The sequence below is a fragment of the Falco punctatus genome (assembly GCF_963210335.1).
Source record: "Falco punctatus genome assembly, chromosome: 9".
In the NCBI taxonomy this organism is placed as follows: domain Eukaryota; kingdom Metazoa; phylum Chordata; class Aves; order Falconiformes; family Falconidae; genus Falco; species Falco punctatus.
In genome coordinates, this window is record NC_137589.1 from 9,317,359 (window position 1) to 9,331,093 (window position 13,735).

Consider the following 13,735-nt stretch of genomic DNA (forward strand, 5'->3'; position numbering starts at 1 on the left):
GAGAGATTATACTATTTGTTACCATAGGAAAAAAATTACCAGTGAATAGACCGTTCAGGGGCCCTCAAATTAACATACTGTTCTTCATTTTGTTTGTGCTGATGTATTTCACATCCTGTCACTGTCAAAGGGAGAAGAAATAGAATGTCTATCACAAGTCTCCCAAGAAGAGTTTGAATATCAAATGAATATTTCTTATCAGATAGTGGACCTGATCTAAATCTGAATTTATCAGTTAAGAGTATTGTGTCCAGCCTGGTAGAACTCTTACATTTTTGGCATCAGCCCTCAATATTGAAAATAGATGATATAATACTTCCAGGAAAATACCATGGAACATTCTGTTTGCAGATTACTTGTTTGTGTGGTAGGTAGTAAAAAAAAAACACAAGGAGGAAGCAGAAGACAGATTTGTAGAGAATAGTTGGACAGGAGGAACGGGGGAGTAGGGAGCAACGAACAAGTGCATGCAGAGAGTTTAAAAGAAGATAAAACAAGGGCTAGAGGGACTTTGATAAGTGGTGAAGCAAACTAATAGATACTGGGGAAAGAATGAGCAAAAAGCCAAACAAATTTAGCATCCAGAAAGACAGAGAAAACAGAAATTAACTTTATCAGAAAAGCAGAAGATTGGAAATGAGTAACAATAATAAAGGAAGGAGACTGGGTAATGGGGTGAGAAATTAATTGGAGCTGGATAAGTAAAGAAATGACTATTTGAGAAGTATTATTGTGTGACTCGGTGTGTAACATTCATACAACTAGGTCATAAAAAGTCAAGTTATCTGTTGTCATAACTAAAGTAACTCTTAGGTAGCAAGGTCAGATACCTCTTCTGAAATAGAAGCATTTCTGTTTATCCTGGTGATCTTTTGTGGTGTTGGGGTTCATGCAGCCTTCTGCTACACTATCCACATCTCCAAAAACTCCAAAAATCTGACCAAATATCTGACCAAATGTATCGTGAAAGAGGCTTCTCCTGCTCTTATTTCCCCCAAACGCCAGAATGTCTGAACATGCTGAGTGAGCAGGCTTTGGGTGCAAGGCTGTGCAGGGAACGATAGCAATATAAAAATCATCTCACTTTTCTCTCCTTCCCAAAAGTGTGTGTAGCTTTAGCTCCAGTCCAGTTCACTGGGTGCCTGCACAAGCGCTTGCAGCAGTGTAAGGGTGGGGATGAGTAATGGGGTGAATGACAGTGTTCCTCACAGGTACAAGTTTATGCCAGCGTAAAATATACATGTGTCTGTAGCCTTAAAGAGAGATTTAGGAGGAAGGATTGACCTGGAGGGATTTTTTGAAAGTTCTGGTCAGTTGTTTTTTTGTTTTTTATTCCAGAATAAAAAGTTAGACAGAAGTTGAGTCATGGAGAAAGGCTGTGGAAATAACCAATTTCCGTTCCAAATGCCAGTGTTATGCCATCACAAACCTGAAAACTCTGGAAAACATTAAGCAGTTCTGTGCCGTATTTCATTTTCTGCTCATTTCCTGATGTTTTTGCAAAGGACGCTAGCTTTTCCAGAGTGGTCCAGGAAAATGCGAGCATGGCGCAGAACTTTCTCAAGAGATCCTTTTTTTTTCTATGCTTATATGGGTAATGACAAGAAATCAACCTGATTTGTCTAGACTACACTTCCAGTATGAAATCTAGAATAAAGTAGAAGTCTATAAAGATTAAGAAGCACTCATTTCTATATTCTTTTAGTCAAAACTGGGCTGATTTTTTTGATGAAACATGTGTATGTTTTCTACATGCACAAATATTCTGACAAATACTAACCTGTAACGTGCTTATCAGACTATTTTCAGATTCTAACTCTCCATTTCAACCTCAAAAGTTCTGCGTGGTCATTTGGCATGAGCAATTGATTATATGTTAACTGGATGTAAGCTCCAACTTAAATAAAAAGCTGCACAGAAAAAGCTGAATGTGTGCACCGCCCGTGTGCGCTGCTTGCTTGTGGCTACCAAGCACTCTTTGTTACTCAGAAGTTTACTTTGTTGCTAAAGTGCAAATTCAAGGTTTTATAAAACATGCAAGAATGGCAGCCTGGGAAAAATGACTGCACCAAACAAAAGGCACTTGTCTTCATTTCAAAGATCCTTCACGTTCAGTCTCTGCTTTACCTATCATTCTCTCATGCTGTTGAGACTTTTAAGTCTGGCTTCTAATTGGTCTCATGTCCTCATTTATCACCCACTTGTTATGTTTTCTGATGAGCACTTTTAGTCTTCTTCCACTATCTTACCTCCAAATCCTTCCTTAAGTTTGCTTTTTTTATTTCTTTTTTTGTTTTTGTTTTTTTTTTTCTGTGATGCTTATGAAAGGAGTTAATGCAGTTTGCACAATGCTGGTAAAGAAAGGACTGTCAAGGTTTGCCTGTATGAGATTGTGGGGAAGGTTATAGTAGTTTCAAGAGGTTTTAAATGAGAAGAATGAGGAGAAGTTTCTGAAGACTGTGTGTGAGGCTGAGGGCTCCTTACCCCACACTCTTCACCTAGCCTGCTTTCTCCCAGGCAGCTGTCAGTGACTGAGAAACTTTTCTTTCCAGAAGCATCCAACCCTTAATTTCACAAGCCTTCCCCCTGTCTAACATGTATGAACAACTGCCCCATCAGTGGGGAAGGACAAAGTCAGAATTTCCTGATGTGGAAAGAGAAAAGGAGATGGACATGACAACAACAGCAGAAAAACCTTGAATCTTGCTGTTCTTGGTGCTGCTGAGAGAAGCGATTTCTAAGCAGATGGCATGGGCTTTTATATGCCTTGAAGAACTGAAGATCTTTATGGTTTGTGCAATACTAGATTGTATGTTAAAAAGGACTTTTTATTTTAGTCCTGTACTCAGTTAATTTTTACTTCTCCCAACCTGTAATTTTACCTTTCAGACCAATGCCTCTAGGATAGGAGGCTGAAGTGGTAGATTATGGATTAGAATCACTAATGAGCAGACTTCTTGCATATAAATCTGTGGACAACGATCCCTTTCTCTAGTGGCAAACTCTGCTGCTGAAATCTGACTCAAACTTCTGAAGCAAACGCCTTTAGATGGTGAGCATGGGAAATGCTGCTGCTGCAGTTTCCTATTTACTTGGAATATTTATTTACTCCTATTACTTATTACTTTTTTTTTTTTAATTATTATTTACTCCTGTTCCTAACTGGGAATGCCTGCTATACATATTCTTAACATATGTTATCCTCTCTGCTACAGTTCTTGCCAAGAAACTATCAAAAAAGGTATTTAGCAAATGAAACTGCATAGGAAACATTCTTGTTGTACTGGAGCACCTGGTGTAACTAATTGGGCATGTGTAATGGGAGGGTAAAGATAAATAAAGCTACGTGTGTACAGTGTTTAGGTAAAGTGTGTGATACTTTGCATCGTAATTATAATATTTTTAGATGTTAGTGATCTCCAGAAAGGCACAATAAAAAAAATGAGCTAAATGAGCAAATGATGCAAATGTAGTACAGCATGAGCTTCCTCCGAAGCTCAGTGTTGATGACGTGAAGCAGAATCATGCAGGGCTGCTGCTGCAGGTATCCAAAATAGAATTCTTTTTTTTTTTTTTTTTTTTCTTTTTGTCTGTGTGCACACTTGTACTCTACACAGCGTTTGTTTCTTTTTACCTTTTCCAGTCAGGCCTCCTGCCTCCAACTCCCTGGCCCAAACCTAGTAGGAAAAGTTGTCATTTCATTGGAAAACAGTGCTGTGTTTGCAGGATATGCTGTTTAATGTTATTTTCTCCAAATAAAGGAAAGTATTAGTTCCTGCTGAAAGTGATTTGGTTTTGCTCATCCAGCTCAGCAGCAAGGTGTATTTTCTGAGAAGCCAATGGTGCAGAAGAAGGGTTTTGGATGACATCTTTAAGCAGGTGCAGTGTTTCCAGGCAGGGCCACAGGGCTGGGGAGAGCTGCACAGTGTACAGCACAACAGTGGTGGCTTTATGCAGGCAGCAGCGAGGCAGAGGGGAAAATAGACTAGCTGATAGCACATCAGGTCATGTTTCAAATAGATTTTGGATATACAAAGTGGATTAGAGCAGCAAGTCTCAGATCTTATATCTATTTTTCCCTCTTGTAAATTTGTAAATTTGTTCTAAATTGTAGATGATTCCCCTTCCTTGTACCTGGACTATGTATTCTTCCAGGCATGCAAGGGATTTTTGTTTTCTTTAATTTGGAAAGTCTCTCAGCTCAGCAGTGCTGCTTGGCACAGGAAGCACAGTAACAGTCAAGAGAGATCGAACTGTTATCCCTACAAATAGAATTAAAAAATAATATGTGTGCTGTTGTATTTAACACTATGTGGTGTCTGCCTCTTGTTTAACTGAGTGCCCAGTAAGGTAATATATACCAGTGATTTCCCAAAAGGCAAAGGAGTGTGTGGTCTTGTAACTTTTATTGTGAAGTTTAAATTACAAAACAGATTTATAATAATGTTGTTTTTCATTCCACATACTAGAACACTTCATCATTGTAGCTTTAATATTGTAAGTGTTGGCCAATATTGCACTTCCAACAAGAGAATCATAAGCAAGTAGAAATAAAACAGGAATTAAAATGTAGATTGAGAAAAATTTTATGCTTTATGTGCATATTTATATACAGAGAGTAGTCTCAGCTTGTCTGCATCGGCACAGGTTCTTTGAAACCACCTGCCCTTACTTACCATTTTAACACATGTGTATAACTAATTGTGTAATTTTAGAGCTGCTTGAGAGAATACTGAAATAAATGTATTTTGATGAGGGCTAGGTCAAAGACAAAACCAATCTCATGAAAAAAAGGTAATAAGGCAAATCTGAGACTACATAGTAATAGTATAGTAACAGAAATTACTAATTTCAGCAGAAGAGATTTATGACTGTTCATATGCCTTAAAAGGAAAGATCTGGTAAAAATAATAATTTACAGTGTTTTGTTTTTTACACTACACTTCAGTTTATATTTAAATAAATTAGATTTTTCTGAGACAACTGTGTGGCAAACTAGCAGGGAGTAAGGCCACTTGTGGCTCATGCCCATATCTAACACCCGTCCTGTGTTCAGATCCACAGCCAAAGCTCGTGACAGCCAGGGCAGATTTGGGTGAGCTCTGCACAGGTTCTGCTCGGTGTTGCCAGTTGCTCAGCTTTATTGCTTTGTAGGGCTCACACTTACTGTGTGGGAAACTGACCATGGCCACTGCACAGTTTAAATGAGCAGTTGTCCAGGGTTTTGTAGATTCTTTGTGTGTGCTAAGGCAGTGCTAAAACCAGTGAGTCTGGATATACAGACCTACGTTCCTTTAGCATTAGTTTCCACATCAGGAATGTTGCCTTTCAGGCAAAACTTAAAATGTTTGAGGAAAGCATCCTCCATGATTTGTATTTCATAGATGTTGTACCGTATAACAGATGTCAAGGAGATCTTACTGCATGTATGTAACAGATCAAAATGACATTTCATTTTGAGCTCTTTTCATCTATTTAAGATTTTAAAACTGACTTCTTGGTATACAGCCTCATCCAAATCACCCTGTGTGCTATGTTACCAAACTCTTGGGTAGTTATTTGATTTAGAGTTTTCTTTGAATGCTTGGAGGTTGGCAGCATGCTGTGTATTACATGGATTATGAGAAAATGAATCCCTGCAACCCCTGCAGGAAGCAGTGTTGCTCGCATCTTGCCTCTGGTATGATGACCCCTTGAAGTAGCAGTGGTTTCTTCTCTTGTATTCTGTGGGTCGGCTGTAGGTCCTTAAATCCTGAGCTTCCAGCTGCGTGAGTGCTGGCATGCTCCTTACGAAGCCAGTGGCAGTCAGGGTGCATCGCACTCCACTGCAGGGCTTGTTGTTCGGTTTGTCAGGGCAGACAGAAAATACGGAATGATCATTCCAAAGTGAATGTTAGAGGTTTCATTACTAGCCAAATTATCTTGGCCTTCCATCTTCTGCCATCTGGCTGTATCCAACAGAAACTCCCACTAATTCCTATATGTGAGCTTTGGTTGGCTCCAGCTGTAGTCCAAGGACGTGCAAGACATATAGGGCAATTTGCCCAAGGTAAGTTCGTCTGTGCATTTTCAGCAATCGCTGATTGGGTTCAGTAACAGTTGGTACTGTTTTTGATGTTTGTGGATGACTGTACCCATGTTCTCTATTCTGCATGTGAATGAAGAAATTGGTGATTGAAACACGTTACTGTTCTGTAGCTGTTCCTGTCCTTGAAGTTTAATAGAATTTTTTCTTTAGAAAAATTATGATAAAGCTTTTGCAGGCTCTTCTTAAGCAAACGGATCCAGTATGATGAAACTGATCCTGAATTCCTGCCATCAGGAACAGCAGAGGGGAGGTACAGTTGCAGATGCACATTTGATGCCACCCAGCCTGCAGTCTGCTGCTGATGTTATATTATGCTGTGTGCTGCAAATACTAACTCGCAGCAGCTCCAGCTGATGCAAGGTATCCACTTACCTTCTTAGCTCTGCCTTTTCAACTCTGCTCTGGATTTCTGAATAGCGTTTTGTATGTGTTTGCACATGCAGGTGTCATTTTAAAGCTGTTTTTGCTGTCTTGTAGGCACTGTTGTTTCCTCATCTATAAAACTGACTGGCAACACAGCTGCAGAGGGTTGAACACATTAACTGATGTGCCAACAGTGCTTCCATGCATGTTCTGCCCTAAGCTGTCCCCAAGGGATGTGAAGGCTCATGAACTTTGCTTTTTAGTTATCCAAGCTTCTACTGTGGTTCAAATGAACAGACCTGGTGGAACAAATGAATCAAAGTACGTGAAGGTGTTGAAAGCCAGAAAAGGTTAGAGATAAAGGGAAGAAGAAAAATTGCAGAAGTTAGCCAGAAGATGTTTTTATACCTTTACACACATTTGCATTGATGTGTGGGGTTTTTTTTCAAAGCAGGCTGCAGTAATCCTACCTTTATTAATGTTAAAAAAGAAACTCAAGTGGAGATCAAATTTTCCCATTATTTATCCATGTGCTGTACATTGGAGGGGAAAAGGGTGTATAGGGAAGGGAAGGATGCTCAGATGTTTCCATTTGAATTTTTAAACTACAAGCCACATAATAGAAGGGCAGAGAATTCGGTGAGAGAACAGTGGCAGATTCCTCCTGACTTTTGCTGGACTTTGAGTCTGGCCAAGAGACACAGTAGCATGTGATGACTTTGAACATCATCCTGCCACAAATTCATTCTAGGACCTGTGAAACTAAACTCATTGTTGCAATTAACCATCTTTCATCTCATACCATGAAGCTCCTCAGAAAGTGAAAGAGAGTTTGCATGCTTTTTCACGGTTCTGCTATTTGATGGGTGGATTTAGACAGCTCTGAATTCTGTCCCCTTTCATACTCCTACTACATGATAGGAGCGTGTGTTTTTAATCCCAGGGATATGGAAAGACTAATGGGGAAAGATAGGGAAAGACTTCACCAATCACTTTCAGTAAACCTAAGTGATACCAGCAATCTGTTTGCAAACCTCTTTTGGGCGTAGATTTCTTTTTAATCTGAAGACTTTTTTATTATTTCAGCATAGCTCTGCCCAGCTCCTCCGCAGCTGCATAGTAAAGGAATAATTCCCAATTGATGTGTCTTTTAATTGCTGGGGTACACCAGTATCCAAGTTTTTCCTCACTCCTATGCATTTGAAAGAAGTTGAAATATCTTTCCTCCATTTCTATCCCTTCTTCTGCTTGAACTCTGTATTCCATAAGAACAGTACTTACAAAAGGTGTGTGCTTCCCTTCTTCATTATTAGTATAAACTATTTAAGAAAATACCCAACAACAAATTTAATTTTATACATATTTATTAAAATTAAATTCATTCTTTGCACACAGAAGATATTTTCTTGAAACAATGAAAAAAAAATTCTACCTTGTTTACTTAGAAAAAATCAGATTACTGTCAATGCATTTTAATGTACCACTGTCTTTAGGTTGTTAGTGTTTTAAACTGTTCCTGTTAATTCAAAATCATCACAGGCCTGTGGAGGTCTTTTCATAATAATCTAAGATCCTGTATTTGTCCTTCCTGACTATAATCAAATCTGTCTCTTGGACTTCCTGGTTTTGTTTTTTGGTTTTTGACAGCAAAAAAATAATTTTGTTTTTTTCCTTTGAAACCTAAATGCAGTCACAGTGTTACAAAGTAATTTTCTGATCAGATACCATGTTGCGGTAAATTCAGTGCAACAGGCATCTGAGGACTCTGAGCAGGACTGAAGTATAGCTGCGGTGGTTTGAGGGGTTTAAACCATTAAGAAACAATTCTCCGCAGCTTTTGTCTTTCAAAGACCTTGCTCAAATAACCAGTCACAGTTTTATACCATGAAATAACAAAGTAATTAACAGGTTAAGTAGTGAAGCTATTTGTATTTTTCAGAATAATAAATTTTACCAACAGCTCGTAAGTCAGTAGTACTCCTAAGTGTGTGTTAAACTTGAGCTAATTTTTAACTTGCTGGTCTCTTCCATTGTCCTGATTTCTGTTTAAAATGCAACAGGAAAGCTGGAGAAAACTGCAGAGTAAGACCTCAAGCATCTTTAACACTGCATGAAGATGCTGAGTGCTCTGTCTGTTGTGCACCCTGGCAGTATGTAGTTCCACTGAGAAAAGTGGAGATGGAAGCAGCATAAATGCTGTGGAAATCCCACATATGCTTTGGAAACTACTTTGAGGTAAAAGCATCTTGTTGGAATCTTAGAGAAACAAGATGAATTGATTCATTTTATAACTGTACATACATATTTATATGGATTCATTTACACCTGTCTTCTGTATGAGTCATCCCTGTGTGAAGGCAAGGTTTTTGCAGACATTTTCATTAATTTAAAGTTTTGGGGTTCTTTTTCCAACTCATCTAACTAATTGATTAGTTAATTTTAAACAAATTTAAACTAATACATTCAGCGTCTTTGTGTAGTGAATTTACTTTGTGTAGCAGACCATTCCTGAAGTAGCTAATATATGAATGTCTGGGAGAGAAATTACAAAAAGAAAGTCCCTAAATAGATTGCTGTCACTGTGCAGCATTTCAGTGGACATTGTGGGTGGCAGGTGGCATATATTTTTTGGTATTTTGTAATTGTAGTTCAGCAATTAGCAATTCTTCCTCTGTGCCTCTGGATTGGTGCCTGGCTACATCCATGCTGTAACTGGCAGTTAATAGAATGCAGAGGCAACCTGTAGTTCATTATGGATTGTGAAACCTATTCAAGGCACTGCAGGAATAGTGGCTAATATATATTGAGTTATGTGCTTCCAGGTCTCTGTTAGAGCTGGTTTGTGTACATTGACTATAGAGATCCATCCTTAGCTTATCTGTCATTCAGATAATGTGACTAGCCATTTGAACAGAATACCATGAGAACTGATGGATTCTTGTATCAAAACTGGAAGATAAGCTTTAACAAAATACAACTGAGGAAGTAGCAGGGATGACTGGATGAAATATAATAGCCTTTCATATAGTGGGTCATTTCAAGACACGATACTTTCTACTGCTCTTAAAAGATATAAAGCTGTAAAATGTATATTATTCCATTATTCTTCTTTTCCCATAGTCCCCCTCCTTCCTCATCTCCCTTTACTTCAGTGGATCCATAAAGCCTCAGAAAAATCTGGCAAGTGGTGTGCTTATCCTTTGGGAAGTGAGCTGGTTTACTCATATTGCTTCTCAAAACAGCAGCTGAGAACAGTGGGAAATCAAGTGCTGGCGTTTTTGTTGGCTTTGCATTAAGCAACAGGAGAATAGGTTATTTGCAATGGAATTCACTCCAGGTAGTCAAGATACAAAGATCAACATCACTCAGCAGCAGACCACAGGAGCAGAATTGAAAGAACAGGCAAGCATTAAATAAGAAAGCATGTATGCAGTTGTGCACGCTGAATGGCACCTTTGCTGAGCAGCAGCAAGCAGCCCGTGTACCCTAAGCATTGCTGGTTCTTATAGCCTGTGTGCTCCATGTAGGATGGGCACAGGGGAGTGAAGACTGTTCATGAAAAGTAGAACACCTCTGCATACTTCACAGAGCCCCTTTGGGATAACTGCAGTTCCCTCCTATTTGCCTGTGAACACAAGCTGAGATAATCTTCCCTCCTTTCCCTTCCCTTGACATAGTTCTTGCACTGCTCTAAAGCATCTTCTAATATAAAGGAAATTTCTTTCTGACCCATGCCTCTGAAATCTGAATAATCCTGGCCAGCTTGGGTTGAATCTCTTTATTATCTCTCAGATATCACTACTTGTAAGACTATGAAACGCTTTTACGTAGAATTTGTTTCCACTGCTTGACTCGATGACTTTTAAGCAATGGTGAGTTGATCCTGTGCGTTATGCAAGTCAGAAATCATTCAATGAGGTCCTCTGTTTATTCTCTTTAATAATACGTTCCATTCATCTTGCATGAAGAAATGGAACCTAAAGAAGCATACTCCTCTGTCCTATCTTTGAGATGATGATGGACGGTGTTTAAAAATACCTAGTTTGTGCTTAACAGGAAACTTATAGAACTAGATGTCATTTAGCTGCCAAGATGACATGTGAAGGGCTGCAATAGGTAGGACTTGAAGTGAGATGCGTCAGGATGAAACTGCAAATAGCACATGCCTTTATTCCTAATGGGTTTGATGTCTGATGAAATACATTCACTAAAGCCTGAATGACTGTCCAGAGGCATTGTTAGAATGAATCAGCTAGTTGTTTTCTAAAAGATGTGCAACATCGTATGATATTGTTTTATGCGCAGCGAGTGGAATAGCCTAATTCAGGCAGAATTTCTATCAATGCCCTTTGCAAATTAAGCTCAAATGGCTACTTAGGAAAGAGCAGTCCATGAAGGACTTATTTTTCCCGTGAGAATGAGAACATGACTGGAGACAGTTACTTCTCCATGAGGTGTAACATATTGTGTTTACCCTCAGGTATCAGATTGTTTGCAGTTTCACAAAACCAGGGACGGAAAGCCCTATTTCTGAATAAATGTAGCATGAGCAAATTACGCCCTTGTTGCCCTGCTGAGGAGTTCCTGAAATGCAAATGGAAGTAGGAGGCTACAGCATGGCATCAAAGGAAGAATAGCTGGTGAGGGACAGTAGGGCCAGAAGTTCAGGGGGTGGGGGGGGGCGGCAAGTGAGGAACTGTGCTCCCAACTTCCATGTGGAGCATGACTGGATCTTGCTGGTTGGGGGGGGGGTGTGTCTCTTGAATTTCAGTGGGTTGCCTGGGCATTAGCATGGAACGTATGAGGTGATTGTGTATGCTTCGTTTCTTTGTACTGATTGTGGCTTACTCCCTGTGTTTCAATTTATCAATTACATATCATTAATGCACCAACATACAATTCAGATAACTTTATAATGTTGTACTATGTATGTCCTTATGCAATATGGATATTGTTAAGGATATGCTAAGGATACACACCGTGACACAGAATGCAGAAAAATGCTGTGAATTATGCAATGGTGTACGACTGAACTCTTCCTGCTCTCATGTATAATTTATACTGCAAATCACAACTTCCAGGCCTAATGCATCCACTGATAATTTGTTTCGCAAACTGTCATCCTTGTTGCATCTTAGCCACGTCTAAAACAATTTAGAGTGCAATATTTGAAACAATTATAAGTGATTATGGATTGATGTTTCAGTGAAAGGTGATTTTATTTAGATCTTAGGTTCTTATCCATGTTCTGCTGAACATTTGTATAAATGAGTGACTGGTGAATTTTAATCATCATTAATATGTTCGGTAGTCAAACTCTTCAAGGGATTGTAAGCCTGTTACTTTTTTGTTAATTCCCTGCCTATCCATTTCAAACTTAACTGACAAATTAAGTTTAATTAATTCTTGCCTTCTTGAGCCAATCCTTTCTGATTTAGGTGCTGGTTCATTAATTTGCAAAGAACATCTTGTTTCTTGAACTGTAAAAGTGGAGAATACTGGAAAGAGATGATGAGTTGAGTGGGGTGGGTTTTGCTGGTTTGGTTTAGTCCACCCCCTTCCCCAGATTTTTTCTCAGGCTCCATGCTGGCTAGACCTTGGAGCTTCTAGGATGACATAAAAGAGAAGGAATGGCTTTTGGCGTAAAGTGTAGGCAGTAAATGATTGGAAACCATAACAGCATTCTTGGCATCTGCTTGGCAATTTGATATAATCAGATGCCTCCTTTTAGTTAGTGGTTTGTTAAATCACTGGTTTATAGATTTATAAATGTTTCACTCCCTCTGTGTGCTGCTCTAAGGCTCAGACTTACTGTCCTGGAATTAAAACTGCTGATCTGGAAGGCATACTTCCTCCTCCCCGCTCCCTCCCCATGTGTTTTAATCTTTTGCCTTTTAAAAGTTACATCAGAAAGGGTGCAATTATGATTGGATTTTGGTCTAAGAACAGTGAAATATTAAACAATGAAGTTGTAACTTCAGAATCTCTGACTGGGGGGTGCTCAGTCCCAGTTCACACACTAATTTTTGACACCGCATGTACCTAAGAGCAATGTATTGCTCTACAACAAAAATTTCATCTGTTTATCTGGGCTAAAATTCCATACAGGACACAAAGGTAGCTAATGTGTAGCAATGCCCTTTAACCAGGTAAGGTATGGTGAACAAACAACTAAACATAATTATCAGTGCCATAAGGATTTACGGCAGTTAGTACAGATAACTGAATTATTTGTTGATTAATTACTTGAATAGTTGGACCACCTTTTTCATTCATATTGGACAAAATCTAGTGTCTATGAATGTGTTCGTTACTTGTGTGATATTCTGTAAGTGATAATATAGTATAAGCAAATTATATTCAGTATTTTGTACATCTGCACCTTCCCACCCCCCCACCCCCCCCCCTAACTTTTTTGATAATTAGATGAAAATGTAGAGAGCCACCATCAGGCAAGAGAATCACGTTGTGTTAGGGTGTGTACAAAGCAAGTAAGTTGTTTCAACCTTCCTTTCTTTGTAACAAACTACTGTTAGAGGCAAACAGTATCTTTTAGGGCAAACAGTAATTTAATATCTGAAACAGTAATATTTTATTTATCACATTCTCTTTACGATAGCGAGTTTGGTCAGTTGCATGCTTTGGTTTGCATTGGTAATAGAATACAATAATGTTAATTCCTATCTATAGCATCTGCTCTGCAAACAGTCTTCAAAACAATCTGAGCTTTGAAACAGGAAAACTGCAGAATGAACAATGTCAATGACCACTAGAATACTCTGAGGGCACAGTTAGGCTAAAGTTTATGGGTATCTCTCATGATCTGGAAGTAAATCTGGTTCAATGTATGATAATTTTACATCAGCTGTTTATAGCTAGGATAAAATTAATAGGTTTACTATGTTTGCACAACAAATGCCACAGGAAGGTTTCTCCATCTTTTAATGTCACTGATACAATCACAGCTGTGGAGAAACGTAATGAGTTACTAATGAGGTTGGACTCTAAAGTGCTGCTAAGTCCTTGACTTTCCCCTCGTGGTTCTAAAGACTGGCAATAATTCTTGAAGCACTAAGTAGCTTGGTTATTTGTATCTTGTCTCCTAGTATCTAGCTGCTGTTTGTTGGTGGGCTCTACAGCATATTTTATCCACATGTGGAGCTATTTTAGGAAACTGAGGAGCACTGGTTTTGAGTTTATAATGACTCTGTCAGGACTTTTTTCTTTTCTTTTTTTTTTTTTTTTTTTTTTTCTGTTGGACTTCAAATGGTTTGGTTGGTGATG

General features: G+C 38.8%; 1 protein-coding gene and 1 long non-coding RNA gene across 2 annotated transcripts in view; both read left to right on the top strand.

The window, feature by feature from the left end:
• RPS24 (ribosomal protein S24) overlaps positions 1 to 3,458 on the top strand; it is a 208,395-nt gene extending 204,937 nt beyond the window's left edge. Inside the window, exon 5 of the mRNA XM_080403244.1 lies at positions 3,448 to 3,458. Coding sequence (XP_080259370.1) covers positions 3,448 to 3,450 — 3 coding nt within the window. The 3' untranslated portion in view covers positions 3,451 to 3,458. The remainder of the gene's footprint in view (positions 1 to 3,447) is intronic.
• Positions 1 to 13,735, top strand: part of LOC308070017 — a 460,567-nt gene that overhangs the window by 224,112 nt on the left and 222,720 nt on the right. The gene's annotated exons all lie outside the window — the stretch shown is intronic.